This window comes from Fukomys damarensis, unplaced genomic scaffold (assembly GCF_012274545.1).
Source record: "Fukomys damarensis isolate Sample0158 unplaced genomic scaffold, DMR_v1.0_HiC HiC_scaffold_2, whole genome shotgun sequence".
Classification (NCBI taxonomy): Eukaryota; Metazoa; Chordata; class Mammalia; order Rodentia; family Bathyergidae; genus Fukomys; species Fukomys damarensis.
Window position 1 is genome coordinate 21,867,558 of NW_022900914.1, and position 14,056 is coordinate 21,881,613.

Here is a 14,056-nt window from a genome sequence, read left to right on the forward strand (position 1 = left end):
TTTTTTTTTTTTTTTTTTTTTTTTGCTTTTTTTGTTTTGGAGACCAAAAAAAAAACCCTATGTAAGTTCAGGCTGGCCTTGAACTCATGGCAATCCTCCTGCCTCAGCCTTCCAAGTGCTGACATCACAGGCATGTGCCACCATGCCTGTCTATATGTGTGATTAAATGCCAATCAAAATGTATTTATTGAATGTCAACCGTCACTCTAACAGACACCACAGGGAAATCAAGAATGGTAAGATCATTTCTGTTCTTCAGGAGCTTTGTAATAGCATGTATGTTTGTATTTGTGTGTGGATACATGAGCGTATGAAGTGGAGGAGGGGTTAAAAAGTACACAGGTAACTGTAATATAGGACAGCACATACATGCTGTATGTAGGCCCACCAATAAAATTTGCAAGATTAAGAACAAAAGAAAAAATTGAGGCCCCACATGCCACTTATTTAAAAATTTTTTCATTTATTTAAATTTTTTTAAGTTATATCAAGTTAACACAGACTGTCAAAATATACCTGCATAACTAAACAAGTGAATCTACATAAGAACCAAATGCAAAAATACGTGTAAAGCTATGGTTTTATATGATGGAAATAACAAAATGTCAAATATGATGGAATTTTAAATATTAAGGCATAAACTAAGTGAATGTTCTCTAGTACAACATTTTAACTTCTTTCTTTTTTATTTATTTATTTTGGTTTTTTTGAGACAGGGTCTCACTATGTAGTTGAGACTGACCTGAAACTCACTACGTAGTCCAGGCTGGTCTCAAACTCACAACGAACCTCTTGTCTCAGCCTCCCGAGTGCTGGGATTACAGGTGTGCACCACCATGCCCAGACATGGCTCTTTTCATTTACAAAACTTTTTAGGGAGACTAGATGCCTCTGGTGGAGGTTAATTCTGAACTTAACAGAGCAAAGGGCAGAAGTTATTGTACACTGTGACATTTCCTAGGTTTTGTATTATTCACGTTTTCCCTATCAGTAGTAGTTCAGGATGGCCTCAAACTCATGATGCTCCTGCTGCCTTAGCCTCCTCAATTCTGGGATTATAGGTGTGTGCCACCATGCCTAGTTTAACTGATCAAAATTGTCAAAAAAAAATTTTTTTTTTAATTTTGGCACCCGGCAAACAAACAAACAAATTTTGGTACCTGGTATAGAACTCAGGACCTTGTGCTTATGAGGCAGGTAGCAGAACCACTGAGCTAAATCACCAGCACTTGTTCAAATTTGCAACAACTTAATTCCAGGGAGATAAAGAAATATTATTTCTGCATTATTACCTTCCTGTGACTGGGACAAAATTCCTGACACACATAACTTAAAAGTGGTAAGATTTATTTTGGCTCTTGGTTTCAGAGGTTTCAGTCCATGTTTGGTTGGCTCCAAGCAGAAATATCATGGTGGAAGGGATGGCAGAGGAAAGCTGCTTATCTCATGGCAGCCAGGAAGAAAGGAAAAGGGAAAGAGCCAGAGAGAAAAGAACCTAGGACCAGATAGAGTCCCCAAGGTCACATCTCCATCATCTACCTCTCCAGTTAGGCCCTGCCTCCTGATAATCCATTTAGTGTATGACTCACCAATCACTGATGACGTTAGCACCTTCCCGATTGTGGGACCCGACTGAGCTAAAGTGACTCCATGCTGGCCTGCTAATGGGCCAGAGACTGTGCTTCCCGCTCTCCTCATCAAACATCAAGGAAGAGCTGCTCAAACTACAAACAAACCTTTTGCTAACTGGGTTAACAGCCCTCCCAGGGACAAGTGGTATGACAAAAGGTGACCATAAAACATTTCCTGCATGAGATAAGCAGTGTGTCTGGAATCTTATCCCCTGGTAGTTCTGAAATGCCCTGACCTATGTTTGAACTTTTTTGTTTAGAAAAACCCTATGAAACAGCCTCAGACCCCGAGCAGTTGCCTCTCTGAGATACTTGGCTCCAGGAATGCCATCTGGCCAGACTAATAAAGGTCTTCTTATTGGTGTGTTCCTCTCCTGGTGATTCTTGTTCTTCCTGGTGATTCTTGTTCTTCTGTCGAGCTCCCAGAGCCTCACTGAGCTATAGGTCCCAGCATTGTGGAGGCCCTTTTGCTGTTCAGGGCTCCCGGAAGTAAGGCCCTGGGTCTTGCGTCCAGAGCTCTTGTTGGGCTATAGGACTCAGCATAGTGGAGGCCTTTCGGCTGTTCATGTTCTGTGGAGTGGAGTGGAAGTGAGACTTTAGGTCTTACAACGATCTGACCACTTCCCTAAGTATCTTTTACTCTAATCACATTGACAGTCTCTCTATATTTTTTCCTTTTCTTTTTTTTTTTTTGTCTGTCTTCGAGACAGATTCTAACTCTATAATTCAGGCTGGTCTTGAACTCCCTATGTCGTCCAGGCTGGCCTTGAACTTGTGACAATCTTCCTGCCTCAGCCTCCTGAGTGCTGGGGCCACAGGTGTGCGCTACCATGTCCAGCAACGTTCAATATTAACTGTCACAACTCCTATATGATATTATTTCAATGTTTCCCTTTTATGCTAATACTGTTATAAAAATGACCAAATTAGCCAGTCATGGTGGTGCATGCCTATAATCCTAGCACTTGGGAAGTAGAAGCAGGAGGATGACTGGACCTTTACCAATTCATGGTTCAAGGATTGGAAATCCCTGCTCCATGCAATAGGAGCCCAAAAGCAAGCAGAAGTTGCTATCCTATTTATAGACAAAGTGGACTTCAAGCCAAAACTGATCAGAAGAACACAAAAGGTGACTACTAACTGGTAAAGGGAATGATTAGATATAACAACTGTAAATATATATGCAAAGAATGTTGGAACACCTAATTTCATAAAACAAATACTAGTGGACATAAAAGTTCAGATTAAACATCAATACTATCATATTGGGTGCCTTTAATATGCTACTGTCGGGCCGGGGATTTAGCTCAGCAGTTCAGTGGCCTGCCTTACAAGCACAAGGACCCGAGTTCAATCCCCGGTACAAAAAAAAACAAAAAAAAAGTCCTGGAAAAATGAATTTGTAAGTGTAATTTTTCCATGATTTCTTATGGGAAAAAATACATTTAGTTCTAAGTTTTTGGTGTTTGAACACAAATTTGGAATGAACTGAGCGACAACCATATAGTTGCATGCACATTTGCATGATGTTTTAATATGCGTTACATTTAAAAAATACATAGAGTGCCTACCTACGTGCAAAGTACTGAACTATATTGTGAAACAGAATTTCTGTTCTCAAAGAGCTTCCAATCTAAAAGTGAGCTAAGACATACAAGCAACCTCAAGAGATGCTAGACGAGAAGATGCCTGAGACAAAGAAAGACAAAGCTAAAGAAGCTTAGCTTCAAGTTAAGGGTTTGGTCTTTATTCTCTCATTGATACCTTCTGCGGCATATCCCAATTTACCAAATGAAAGCATCAGCCAGAGAGACACAACGAATTAACCAATCAGTGTTCTACACACACACACACACACACACACACACACACACACAGAGCGGTCTCCTGACTGAATCCTGGTTCTTCCCAGGCCTTTCCTTTCTCTATGAACTACCTAAGAAAGTCAGATTATGTAATCATTGCCTCAATGACATAATTCCTGTTGCCAATTAAATCAAAAGCCAAGGAGTCCTTGCTATTCACAAAGGTAATGATTTAAATGTATGCAAGTATTCCAAATACTCCACCAGAGCCTACAAGATCATGAATGAATGAATTCAAACAAACTGTCAACATGCTGCTTTGGTTCATCTGCTTGGTCACAGTGCCTGAGTCCCCTTCTTAGCCACTGGAAGGATCCAGCTTTCCTACATTTTTTTTAGTACTAAGGACTGAATCCAGGGCCTTGTAAGGCTCTACCATCGAGTTACATCTCCAGCCCTGTATCAAAAAAAAAAAAAAAAAAAAAAAAAAAAAAAATTAAAGCACCATTCTTTAACTCAGCTAATTTTTTTTCCACTTTGGAATTTAGCCTACATACAAAATCACACCACTTTTTAAAGAGATATAAATATATTGTGCTCTGTGACACTGTTCGTATTTTCAAAAATCTCAAGGCATACCATTTGTTGGCAGAGCAGGATGGAGACACGGGAATCAGAACCCAGGGCTACATTTCTCCACTTATGTAAGTCTGGACACATTAGTTACCCTATGGAACAAGATGAGGATAAAAACAGTAATGCTAACCAGCCGTGGTGGCACAGCCCTATAATCCCAGCACTCCAGTGAGGCCAGGAAAGAAGAATATCACATGTTCAAGCCCAGTCTGGGCAATTCAGCAATTTAACAAGACTATGTCTAAAAATTTTAAAATGGCTAGGGAGGCCAGGGATTTAGCTCAGTGACACTGCGCCTACCTTACAAGCACAAGGTCCTGAGTTCAATCCCCGATACCAAAAAACAGAAACAAAAAAAAAAGGGGCTAGGGATGTAGCTTAGTGTAAAGGCCCTAGGTTCAATTCTAGTACTTGGGGAAAAAAACCAAAGAACAGCGGCAATTCATACAGCTATAATTGAACATGGATGTCAAAACTCATGTGGAACCTTAATAAGTGACTAACAAGAATCAAATATTCCATAAATGTTGGCTGCAGCCAGAAACAGCTAGAGCCCAGCTACTCAGGAGACTGAGGCCAGAGGATCACATGGGTAGCACAGTGAAACCCAATCTCATGCGTGTTGTGTGTGTAGTATTAATAGGTATTATAGCCATTACCATTATCTAAAGGACAGACACATTAAATGAATTAATAAGTACTCTATACAATGGAATACTATAGATATTAAAAAGAATGAAAGCTGGGAGTGCTGGCACACACCTGTAATCCCAGCATGTTGTGAGGCTGAGGCAGGAGGATCTCCGCAAGTTTGAGACCAGCCTGAGCTACATAGTGATTTCAAGCCCATTCTGAACTACAGAGTGTGACCTGGTCTCAAAAAAACAAAAAGCAACATTTAAAAAAATGAAAATATAGAAACTGAAATAGGAAGTTCCAAGATGTACTGTTAAGTGATAAAGACAAACTATGAGCTGAATACATGGTACCTGTCTGTAATCTTAGCTACTTGGAAGGCTGAGGCCAGAAAATGGCAAGTTCTAGGTCAACCTGGACAACTCAGTAAGACCTTTCTTCAAAGCAAAATTTAAAAGGGCTTGGGATGTAGCTCAGTAATAACTGTACAAGGCCTTGGGTTCAATTCGCAAGACCATCAAAACAAAAAGGCAAATTGCTAAATAAGATTATATAGAATGATACCAGTTATACTATTTGAAAGAGAAAGTATTCACCTATATAGTAGAAATGCATATAGGTGTGTGCAGTATATGCTTGTATACATATATGTGCATATGTCTGTGAATATATGCTCGTATGTGCAGGTCATACTGTTGGAAGAATACCCTAAACTAGGTAGTGGGATGGAGAGAGGAACACGTTATCTTTTCACATTATATCACTTTCACCTAATAAAGTTTTAATGAAAAATAAACACAAAGAAAAATACTGAAAATTACTTCCTTACCAGAAGAGATTAAAACACTTTGGTTAGAAAAAAGACAGAGACAAATTAAAGTTTCTACCGAATTTTAAAACTGGCAGCAGAAAGAAAAACGCTGTACACATTTAAAAGAAAAAGTCCACTCACTGTGAAAGAACAGGATTTAACTGAGGTTCTGGGTTATGTTCAATCTTATCAGAGATCTATTAATTACCAACTTCTGAAAATAACCGCCTTATCTGCAGTGTGATAGCACTGAGACTTTCCTCTTCGGTTTCAAATATTGCTTTTTATTTTTAACACTTTAAAACCTATAGGTTTTATATAATATTAAATGAAAAGGCAATGGAAATAATAGAACTAACTTTTAAGCTTCCATCACCGGCATTTCATTCTGGTTATTTAAATTTTCTTAACTTAAGCCTAAAAATAACACTATAAGAAACTTAAACAGCCGGGGATTTAGCTCAGCGGCACCATGACTGCCTTGTAAGCACAAGGTCCTAAGTTCGAAACCTCACACAAAAAAAAAGAAAAAGAAAAAGAAATTTAAACAAACCAGGCATGGGGCTGGGAGTTTAGCTCAGTGGTTCCAGCACCTGCCTTGTAAGTGCAAGGGACCCGAGTTCGATCCCAGGTACCAAAACAAAAGAAAAGAAATAAACAAACCAGGCATGGTGGCACATGCCTTTAATTCCAGCTGCTTGGGAGATGAGACCGAAGAAACACAAATTTGAGGCCAAAACATAGTGAAACCCTGTCAGGAGGGGCGGAAGGAGGAAAGAAATTAATTTAAACATTCAAAAATTTCCTCAAATTCTCACCACATCACAAGGTAATACAAATTAAAGATCAAAATCCTCACATGAAGCAAATTTTAGAATTTCTAAAGAACAGATCAAAATTATCACAAGACTGCACATGCTAAAGACATTAAAAACTCAAAAGAGAAGGCTTCTGCCGCCACTGTCTGAGGGGACAGAAGTGCAGAGGCAAAAGAGACCAGACAATAAAAGGGACAGCTACTTTGTATCTAGCCTGTCTTTTTAAAGTCAGAACTTCTCAAAGGCAACTAACAAAGAGCTTCTTTTTGGGGTGGGGATTTAGCTCAGTGGTGCTGCTGCCCACCTCGCAAACACAAGAACCCAAATTCAATTCCTCATACAGAAAAAAAAAAAGAAAAAGAAAAAGAAAAAGAAAGAAGCAGACAGCAATACTTTGTAATTTTCAGGGCAACTTTATATTGCTAAAGTGCCAAAAAGAACATTAATCTTGGCAGTGTCAGACTATTACTCAGATGTTACTGGAAGGCAAACTTCCTGGAGAACTGATGGTTTGCCTTATCAATCAGATAAAAGGTTAGAAACATCACCATTCTAAGATTAACTGTTAGAATTGTTATTTATCCAGGGAGATGGTGTTTACTCAAGATCTTTCACTCACAAGACGGACCTCACGGTGATACGGTTTCTGTGGTACACTAAGGAAAACAGTCTAGGATCCTTCTCCCTTGGTGAGAGGTCCCTCTTCCAGGGCCTCCCCACAACACCCAAAAATGGGAAACAGACCCTGCAGAAGAGAACTGTACTTACTCGTGACTGACTGACTACATATGGGCCAAAGCAGCCAAGCCGGAAGGGCTCCAAAGCCTGTAGGCCCTAGCACTGCTTCCTGTGATATACCATGCACCTTTCTAGTCCTGCACTATAGTTTGGTTCTCCAGTGCTCTCTAAAGGCCGGTGTGCTGAAGGACTATTCCCAGCTTGTTGCACGACGGGAGGTGGGCCTAGTAAACAGAAGGACGTTAGACAGTTGAGGGTGTGTCCATGAAGGGGACACAGGAACATATGGGTCACCCCTTTCTGGCCACCACGAGGTGAGGAGCTCTGCTCCACATTCCCCCTACCATGCTGCTCTACTCACTAGAAGCCCAAAGAAAGAACCAGCAACCATGGACTGAACCTCTGAAACCACAAGCCAGGATAAACCTGTCTTCCCTTTAAGCTGATTCTCTTAGTTATTTTGTCAATGGTGGAAGCTAATACATTTTGGTAGATGAGTCGTCATAAAAATCTACCCTTGACTGGAATCCAGGGACTTCTCACCACCACTGCTGCTCCTTCCCCATATCATGGCCTGCCATGGTCTTGTAACATCCGCAGCTGACCTCTCAGCCCATTCTCTAACCAGTGGTCAGTAGTGGATTTTATTTTTGTTTTTCAAGGTTTTGGGGGGGCCAGGGTCGGTCTCACAGTGTAGCCCAGACTGCCTTGTACTTGCCATCCTCCGGCCCTGGCCTCCCAGAGTGCTGGAATTACAGATAGGCACCACCACACCCAGCTCCCTCCAACCTCATCTTCTGTACTCCTGCCTTAAAATACATTCTAGCTCTTATGGGCAATCCTTCTGCTCTACAGACAAACCAAGCCCAGTGCCACCATCTCAGGGCCTTGGCATTTTATGTTCCCTCTGCCCAGAACACCCTTCCCTTCATCTTCCAAAGGATGGCTCCTTCTTACATTTGGGGCTTAATTCACGTCACCTTTCACATTCTGACATTCCCACGTATTTGTTCACTGTGTTCTGTCTCCCCATGCCATTATCATCACTGCCTGGATGACTGCATAAGAGCAAGAAACCCATCTAACCAACCAGTGTACCTACAGGGCCTGGAACAGGGCTGGCACAATCACAGGAACCCAGCAGGTGATGAACTGGAACTGATGCCTGTAATCCCATCCACTCTGGAGAGGAAGTTAGAGACCAGCCTAGGCAACTTAGCAAGATGTTTAAAAAAAAGATGGATGTACAACTACTACGTTCTAGGCAACTGTGGCTGTCTTTCAATGGAGTCTTAAATTGATAAAATATTTTCCACTCACAATAAACAAAGAACTAATTTCTTTTTTTAATTTTCAAATTAAAGTCACCAGGCGCGGAAGCACATGCCTATAAACCCAGCACTCCGGGAAGCTGAGGCAGGAGGATAGCACATTAGCAAGACCCTGTCCCCAAAATTTTTTAAATTAATAAAAAATTAAAAAGCGCTGGGGATGCAGCTCAATCCAAAAACCCTGTATTCAATCCCCAGTGTTACCAAAATAAAAAAGAAAGATGAGAGCCAGGGATTTAGCTCAGTGGTCCACCGCCTGCCTCACAAATGCTAGGTCCTCAGTTTGATCCCCAGCACCAAAACAAGAAGTAAGATGAATAACTTCTCAATAACTTCTTAATTAATGCAAAGATGTACAATCATTCAAAATAAAACAGAACCAATTCAAGAAAAATAAAGCAAAAAGAATTTCAACTACTAGATACCATTTTCACCTTTTAGCACAGTAAAGATGAAACATTTTGCAACGTATGAAGAAATATTGTATACATGGACTAGGGATGTAGGTCAGTGGCACAATTCTTTCCTAACACGTGCTGCATCCGAGTTGAATTCCTGAGACTGCCCCCCACAAAAAAAAAAAAGGAAGGAAGAAAAAAGAAAGATGCTCTTTCGTACATTATGTGTGGGAATATAAATTATACCATCGTTTGAGGATGCAGTTTGGAATTATCTATAGAAATTACAAGTATAAATACTCTTTGATCCAAAGATTTAACTTTCACGAAGGTATCCATCATATGGATACACTTGCACAAAGCAAAGTAATCTGTACGTACAAGTACACTTGGTACAGAATTTTCTACAGACAAGAAACAATATAAATATCCAGCAATTATAGGATGGCTATACAATGGACCACTATGCAGCCACATAAGAGACTCCTAGGAATGATTTCCATGACATGAGGGTTAGTTAAAAAGCAAGTTTCGCCAGGCATGGTGGTGCATGCCTGTAATCCCAGCACTCGGGAGGCTGAGGCAGGAGGATCGCTGTGAGTTTGAGAGCAGCCTGGGCTACATAATGAGTTCCAAGGTCAGTCTCAACTACATAGTGAGACCCTGTCCCAAAAAGCCAAAAAAAAAGCAACTTTCCAGACAATGCATCACACACTGTTTTTAATAAATATGTATAATATGTTTATAAGGACATAAAATGCCCCTGAAATGGCACAATACACAAGTAACTTTGGTTACATCCAGGGAAAAGGCTGGGAAATGGAAAAAGACTTATTTTTTGTAGCTTTCAGATTTTGCACTATTTTTATGATTAAAAACAATCAATTCAAAAGGAACAGCTCCATAAAATTTTTAAATTATTGATTTTAAAGACAGCCCAACATATCTTCCAAAGCTTAGATTTTCAAAGAGATTTCAGAGATTAACAAAAATAAGCCACATCATTTACTCCTTTTGTGAAATAAGTACAGTACTTGAAAATAATTGTTTCTTGGTATAATAGACTTTCCTTACTCTAGCGCAGGATCCCATCTGCTTCAATGAAGACTTCTGGCATTGGAAGCTCACAAACCTTACTCCAAACAGCTCTTCAAACTATGCAACAACAACAAAAAAAGAAAAACACACTATGCAACGGAGTATATTTCTGAGAGTGTGTATTTTGAAATGTAAAAAATACATATTTATTACGCCTGAGTAATATTTTCTCTGAAAAATGCTGCAATAACAAGCAGTAATAGAATTCCCCTACCTTCAGGGGCTTTTCATCTAATTTAGCCTAGGAGCTAGGACATGTTTACATGTGAAAATTACTACCACGCTGGCAAGAGTATTATCGATGCCAACGAAGCAGGACAAACAAAACAGACCCTCAACAAGTTCAGGAGGAAGGAACCCATCTACTAGGATTGTAAAGGCCTCAAAAGAGAAACAGAACCTTGAGTCAGGCCTGATGAATGATCCAATTTCAGCAGGCTGGAAACTGCAGGCAGACACACTGGGCTGGCTGGGGAACAAGCGAGCAGGCCAACCTGGACAAATGGAGCCAGTAGGTGGCAGGCAGTGGGAACTCCAGGCTTGTGGAGACCACTTAATAAGCTCCAGAGACCTGTCTCTTTCCACAGCCCCACAGTCATCCCGATTCTACTATGCATGCCCCAGAGCTGCCATTTTTTCTCCACTCTCACCGCCACAAAACAGCCCAAGCTCTGATCCCTTCCTTGTCAAAGATCTCCAAACTCCTCTGTCAGGTTCCCAATCTTGTCCATCTCCAATTCGTGGCACACACCACACTCATTACTCAATACGCGCAGCCCACTCACCCCAAGCCCTACAAACCAGCCAAAGGCTAGCACCACCCACAAAACGCGCATTATTTCCTTCACATTTGCTCTCTGGTCACCTCTGACCCCACCCCTGGATGCCCATCGTCTGAACAGAACATACTCATTCCAGGCTGATGCCTATGCCCATGCTGTTCTTTCATCTGGAAAAAGTCTCCTCATGGTTCCCAGGCATGGCACACGTGGCTGTACAGGTTGCATATACCAGTCTATTTAAATGACACCCCTTCCCAGGGTTGGTCTCGGTGATGGAACCTTTCCATCTTCCCCAACTCACTTTCTCAGAAACAACGTAACTCAAGACATCTAGTGTGCCACTGAGTTCTACATCTTTCAAACAAAAAGCTACAGTATTTAGAACACCAAGAGTGACTTGAACGCGGTACTCACTCAAAAGACGCTTGCAAATTATGATCGGGTATATCAAGAATGGCACGCTGTGGTTAAGAAAGGAGTTTCAGTTCTCGGTAGATTCCCAAATACAGTCAAAAGATCACAGTGATACTTCATAAGGACTAATTTCAGGTTAGGGATGTAGCTCAGCAGCGGAGCACTTCCCTCGCCTACACAAGACCCTTGGTTTGATTCCCCAGCACCACAAAAAATAAGATAAAATAATTGAAAAGAAAGAAAGAAGTCAGTCAAGCAGCAGGGCTGGAGAGACTGTCTCTGTTGAAGGAGGCCAGGGAAGGGCTTCATCAGAAATGTGCAGCATCCTCAGTAGTCAAGCCACCCTTCAGGTTATTACTTGGATTACAGACACTGGTTTTCATATACCTATGCTCATAAAGGGAAGCTTCAAACTGGGCCATTAAGCCAAGAAAAACACGCATTTGCCTGAAATATCTGGGTATCTAGGAAACAGTTCCGACTTGAATAATTATACACATATATGAGGCACATACACACAAATGAAGCATTACTCTTCCCCTTCCTTTACACTCTCCTTTTCCATCTCTGCCTCTTCCCCTTCCCATTTCTCTGTCTCTCCCTGAGATTATTATTCATCTTCCACTGCCTTCCAAATGTTTTACATTAATAATTTCCAGGTTGTCTTCTACTTCTCACAAAACTCCCTTCCTCAAAAAAAAAAAATGAGTATTCAGGGCCAGGGATTTAGCTCAGTGGTTCTAGAGCCTGCCTCTCAAGAGCAAGGTCCTGAGTTCAATCCCTGGTACAAAAAAAAAAAAAAAAAAAAAAAAAAAAAAAAAAAAAAAAAAAAAAAAAAAAAAAAAAAAAAAAAAAAAAAAAAAAAAAAAAAAAAAAAAAAAAAAAAAAAAAAAAAAAAAAAAAAAAAAAAAAAAAAAAAAAAAAAAAAAAAAAAAAAAAAAAAAAAAAAAAAAAAAAAAAAAAAAAAAAAAAAAAAAAAAAAAAAAAAAAAAAAAAAAAAAAAAAAAAAAAAAAAAAAAAAAAAAAAAAAAAAAAAAAAAAAAAAAAAAAAAAAATTTCATCTGTTTTTGCTTATATATTGTTTTAGCCAATTCCCTCAATATCTGTTCTAATACCTGAATTCTCCCATTTCTTTTGCTGATACAGCTCAAACCTTCACTAACCTTGTAACTTTAGGGTTACTAGTGAATCATTTCAAGGCCAGTCACTTATGGCTCATTTTCCAGTGACCCTCTTAAAAAATAAAAATCAAGGGCACTTATGTGTTTAGGTATCTAAGTTAATTTCATTGTATTGTTGGAGGACCAAGCAATTCTTATCTGCAAATTGAAAACAGAACCTAATAGGCTAAACAAAATTAGTTTCCTAATTTATTTCTTTTCAAAGCATGCATCTTGAATTTCACGCCAAGATGGCATATCAGTAATAGACTCTGTGGTACTAGACAATTTTATTTACTTCTTAGATTTATATAGAAATCTCTACTCCCCGCAGGAAGAATATTTTGTAGAAGTCACTGCAATATCAAGAAATGGAACCATTGCTAACATACCTACCAGGAAAAGATTACAAGGCATAACCTTGAATTTAAAAAGTGAATGGAGAATAAAATAAAACAAAGTGAATGGAGGGGAAACCTTAAAACAGTTAACAAAGGTAAAAACAGAATACACAATTTGGTTTTTGTGACCAAAATGGCTGTCTCTCTTGAAAGTCCAACTTTAGTCTGCTTATTCCTCCCACCAAATATGCAAAATAAATTCACTTGTACTAAAAACAGAAACGTGTTATCATCATTAAGAGTTAAGCATGATCTTAGGAAGATTAAAATATTTTTCTCCTATCTTAGTAAAAGGGAAAGAAAAAACAAACTACCCAAATACTGTTTCTGGATTTAGGGTGGTTTTCACTTTCTTCTCTCAAGAAAATGTTTCGTTTTGCTGTCTCTCCCTCCCTCCCCACCCCCATACGGGAAGACTTGGGAAGACCCTTTGAAAGTGGAACAGTCAGTGTGGATTTCTGGTACCAAAAGGTGAACAGGAGCTTTGCTAACTACATCCTTTGGGGACCAGGGGGAAGCTGGGACAAACAGGAAGAGGCATCCACTGTCTAGCCTCCTCTTGCGGGACGTGCACGCCTGTGATCCCAGCACTAGGGAAACCGAGGCAGGAGGCTAGCCCTGAGTTCGAGGCCAGCTTGGGCTACATGAGTTCAAGGCCAGCCTGCGCTGTATAGTGAAACACTATCTCCAGAAAAGCCTCCTTTATAATATAGGAAACCCATCACAGCACACATTATGCTGGGGGCAGCGTGTACAGAATGTGTGGGCAGGCAATGAGCAGTGGACCACATTCTACCAGAATAAGACATCATCTATCCAAACACCACAAGAAAGTGGCAAACATTTCAAACTGCTCTCGGCTCAAGGTTAAATGATTGCATGCTAAGAGAATAAAAGTTTAGAGAAATCCTGTTAGGAGGGTGCTATTAGCTCAGAAGTAAACCACAAAGATGGGAGAGGGCTGTGTATGTCACGTCCAGGCAACCCCTCCCCTGGCCGGGGATTTCTCCCTCAGGATGCACATCCAAGGGGTGGGCCAGACCCAGGAAAATAAACAGGGGCAGAAGAGGGGGCCGGCGTCCCTTTGGCAGTAGACAGGACGGAGACGGGACGCACGCACGGACTGGACTGGTCTGGACGGGACTGGACGGAAAGACAGGCAGAGAAGCGTTGCGTCCTACCCGGAGGGCTCCCTCCCAGGACCGGCGGAGTACCTGCTCCGGTCATCCAGGCTGCGGTTGTCTGCGGCCGCCGTGCGCCAGTCGGGCAGCGTGCTGGCGCACAGCACCACCATGGACACGATCACGAACACCACCGACACGCTGGCCAGGATCTGCGCGGCCAGCGACGACGTGGGCTCCTCGAAGGTCCGCCGCATGCGCTCCAGCCAGCGGCGG

The 14,056-nt window shown here is 40.8% G+C and overlaps 1 protein-coding gene across 1 annotated transcript in view; it reads right to left on the reverse strand.

The window, feature by feature from the left end:
* The window catches only part of Kcng3 (potassium voltage-gated channel modifier subfamily G member 3), a 50,769-nt gene that overhangs the window by 36,342 nt on the left and 371 nt on the right, over window positions 1–14,056 (reverse strand). The window contains exon 1 of the mRNA XM_033763790.1: window positions 13,841–14,056. This exon is cut by the window's right edge and continues 371 nt beyond it. Within this exon, the coding sequence (XP_033619681.1) occupies window positions 13,841–14,056 (216 nt within the window). The remainder of the gene's footprint in view (window positions 1–13,840) is intronic.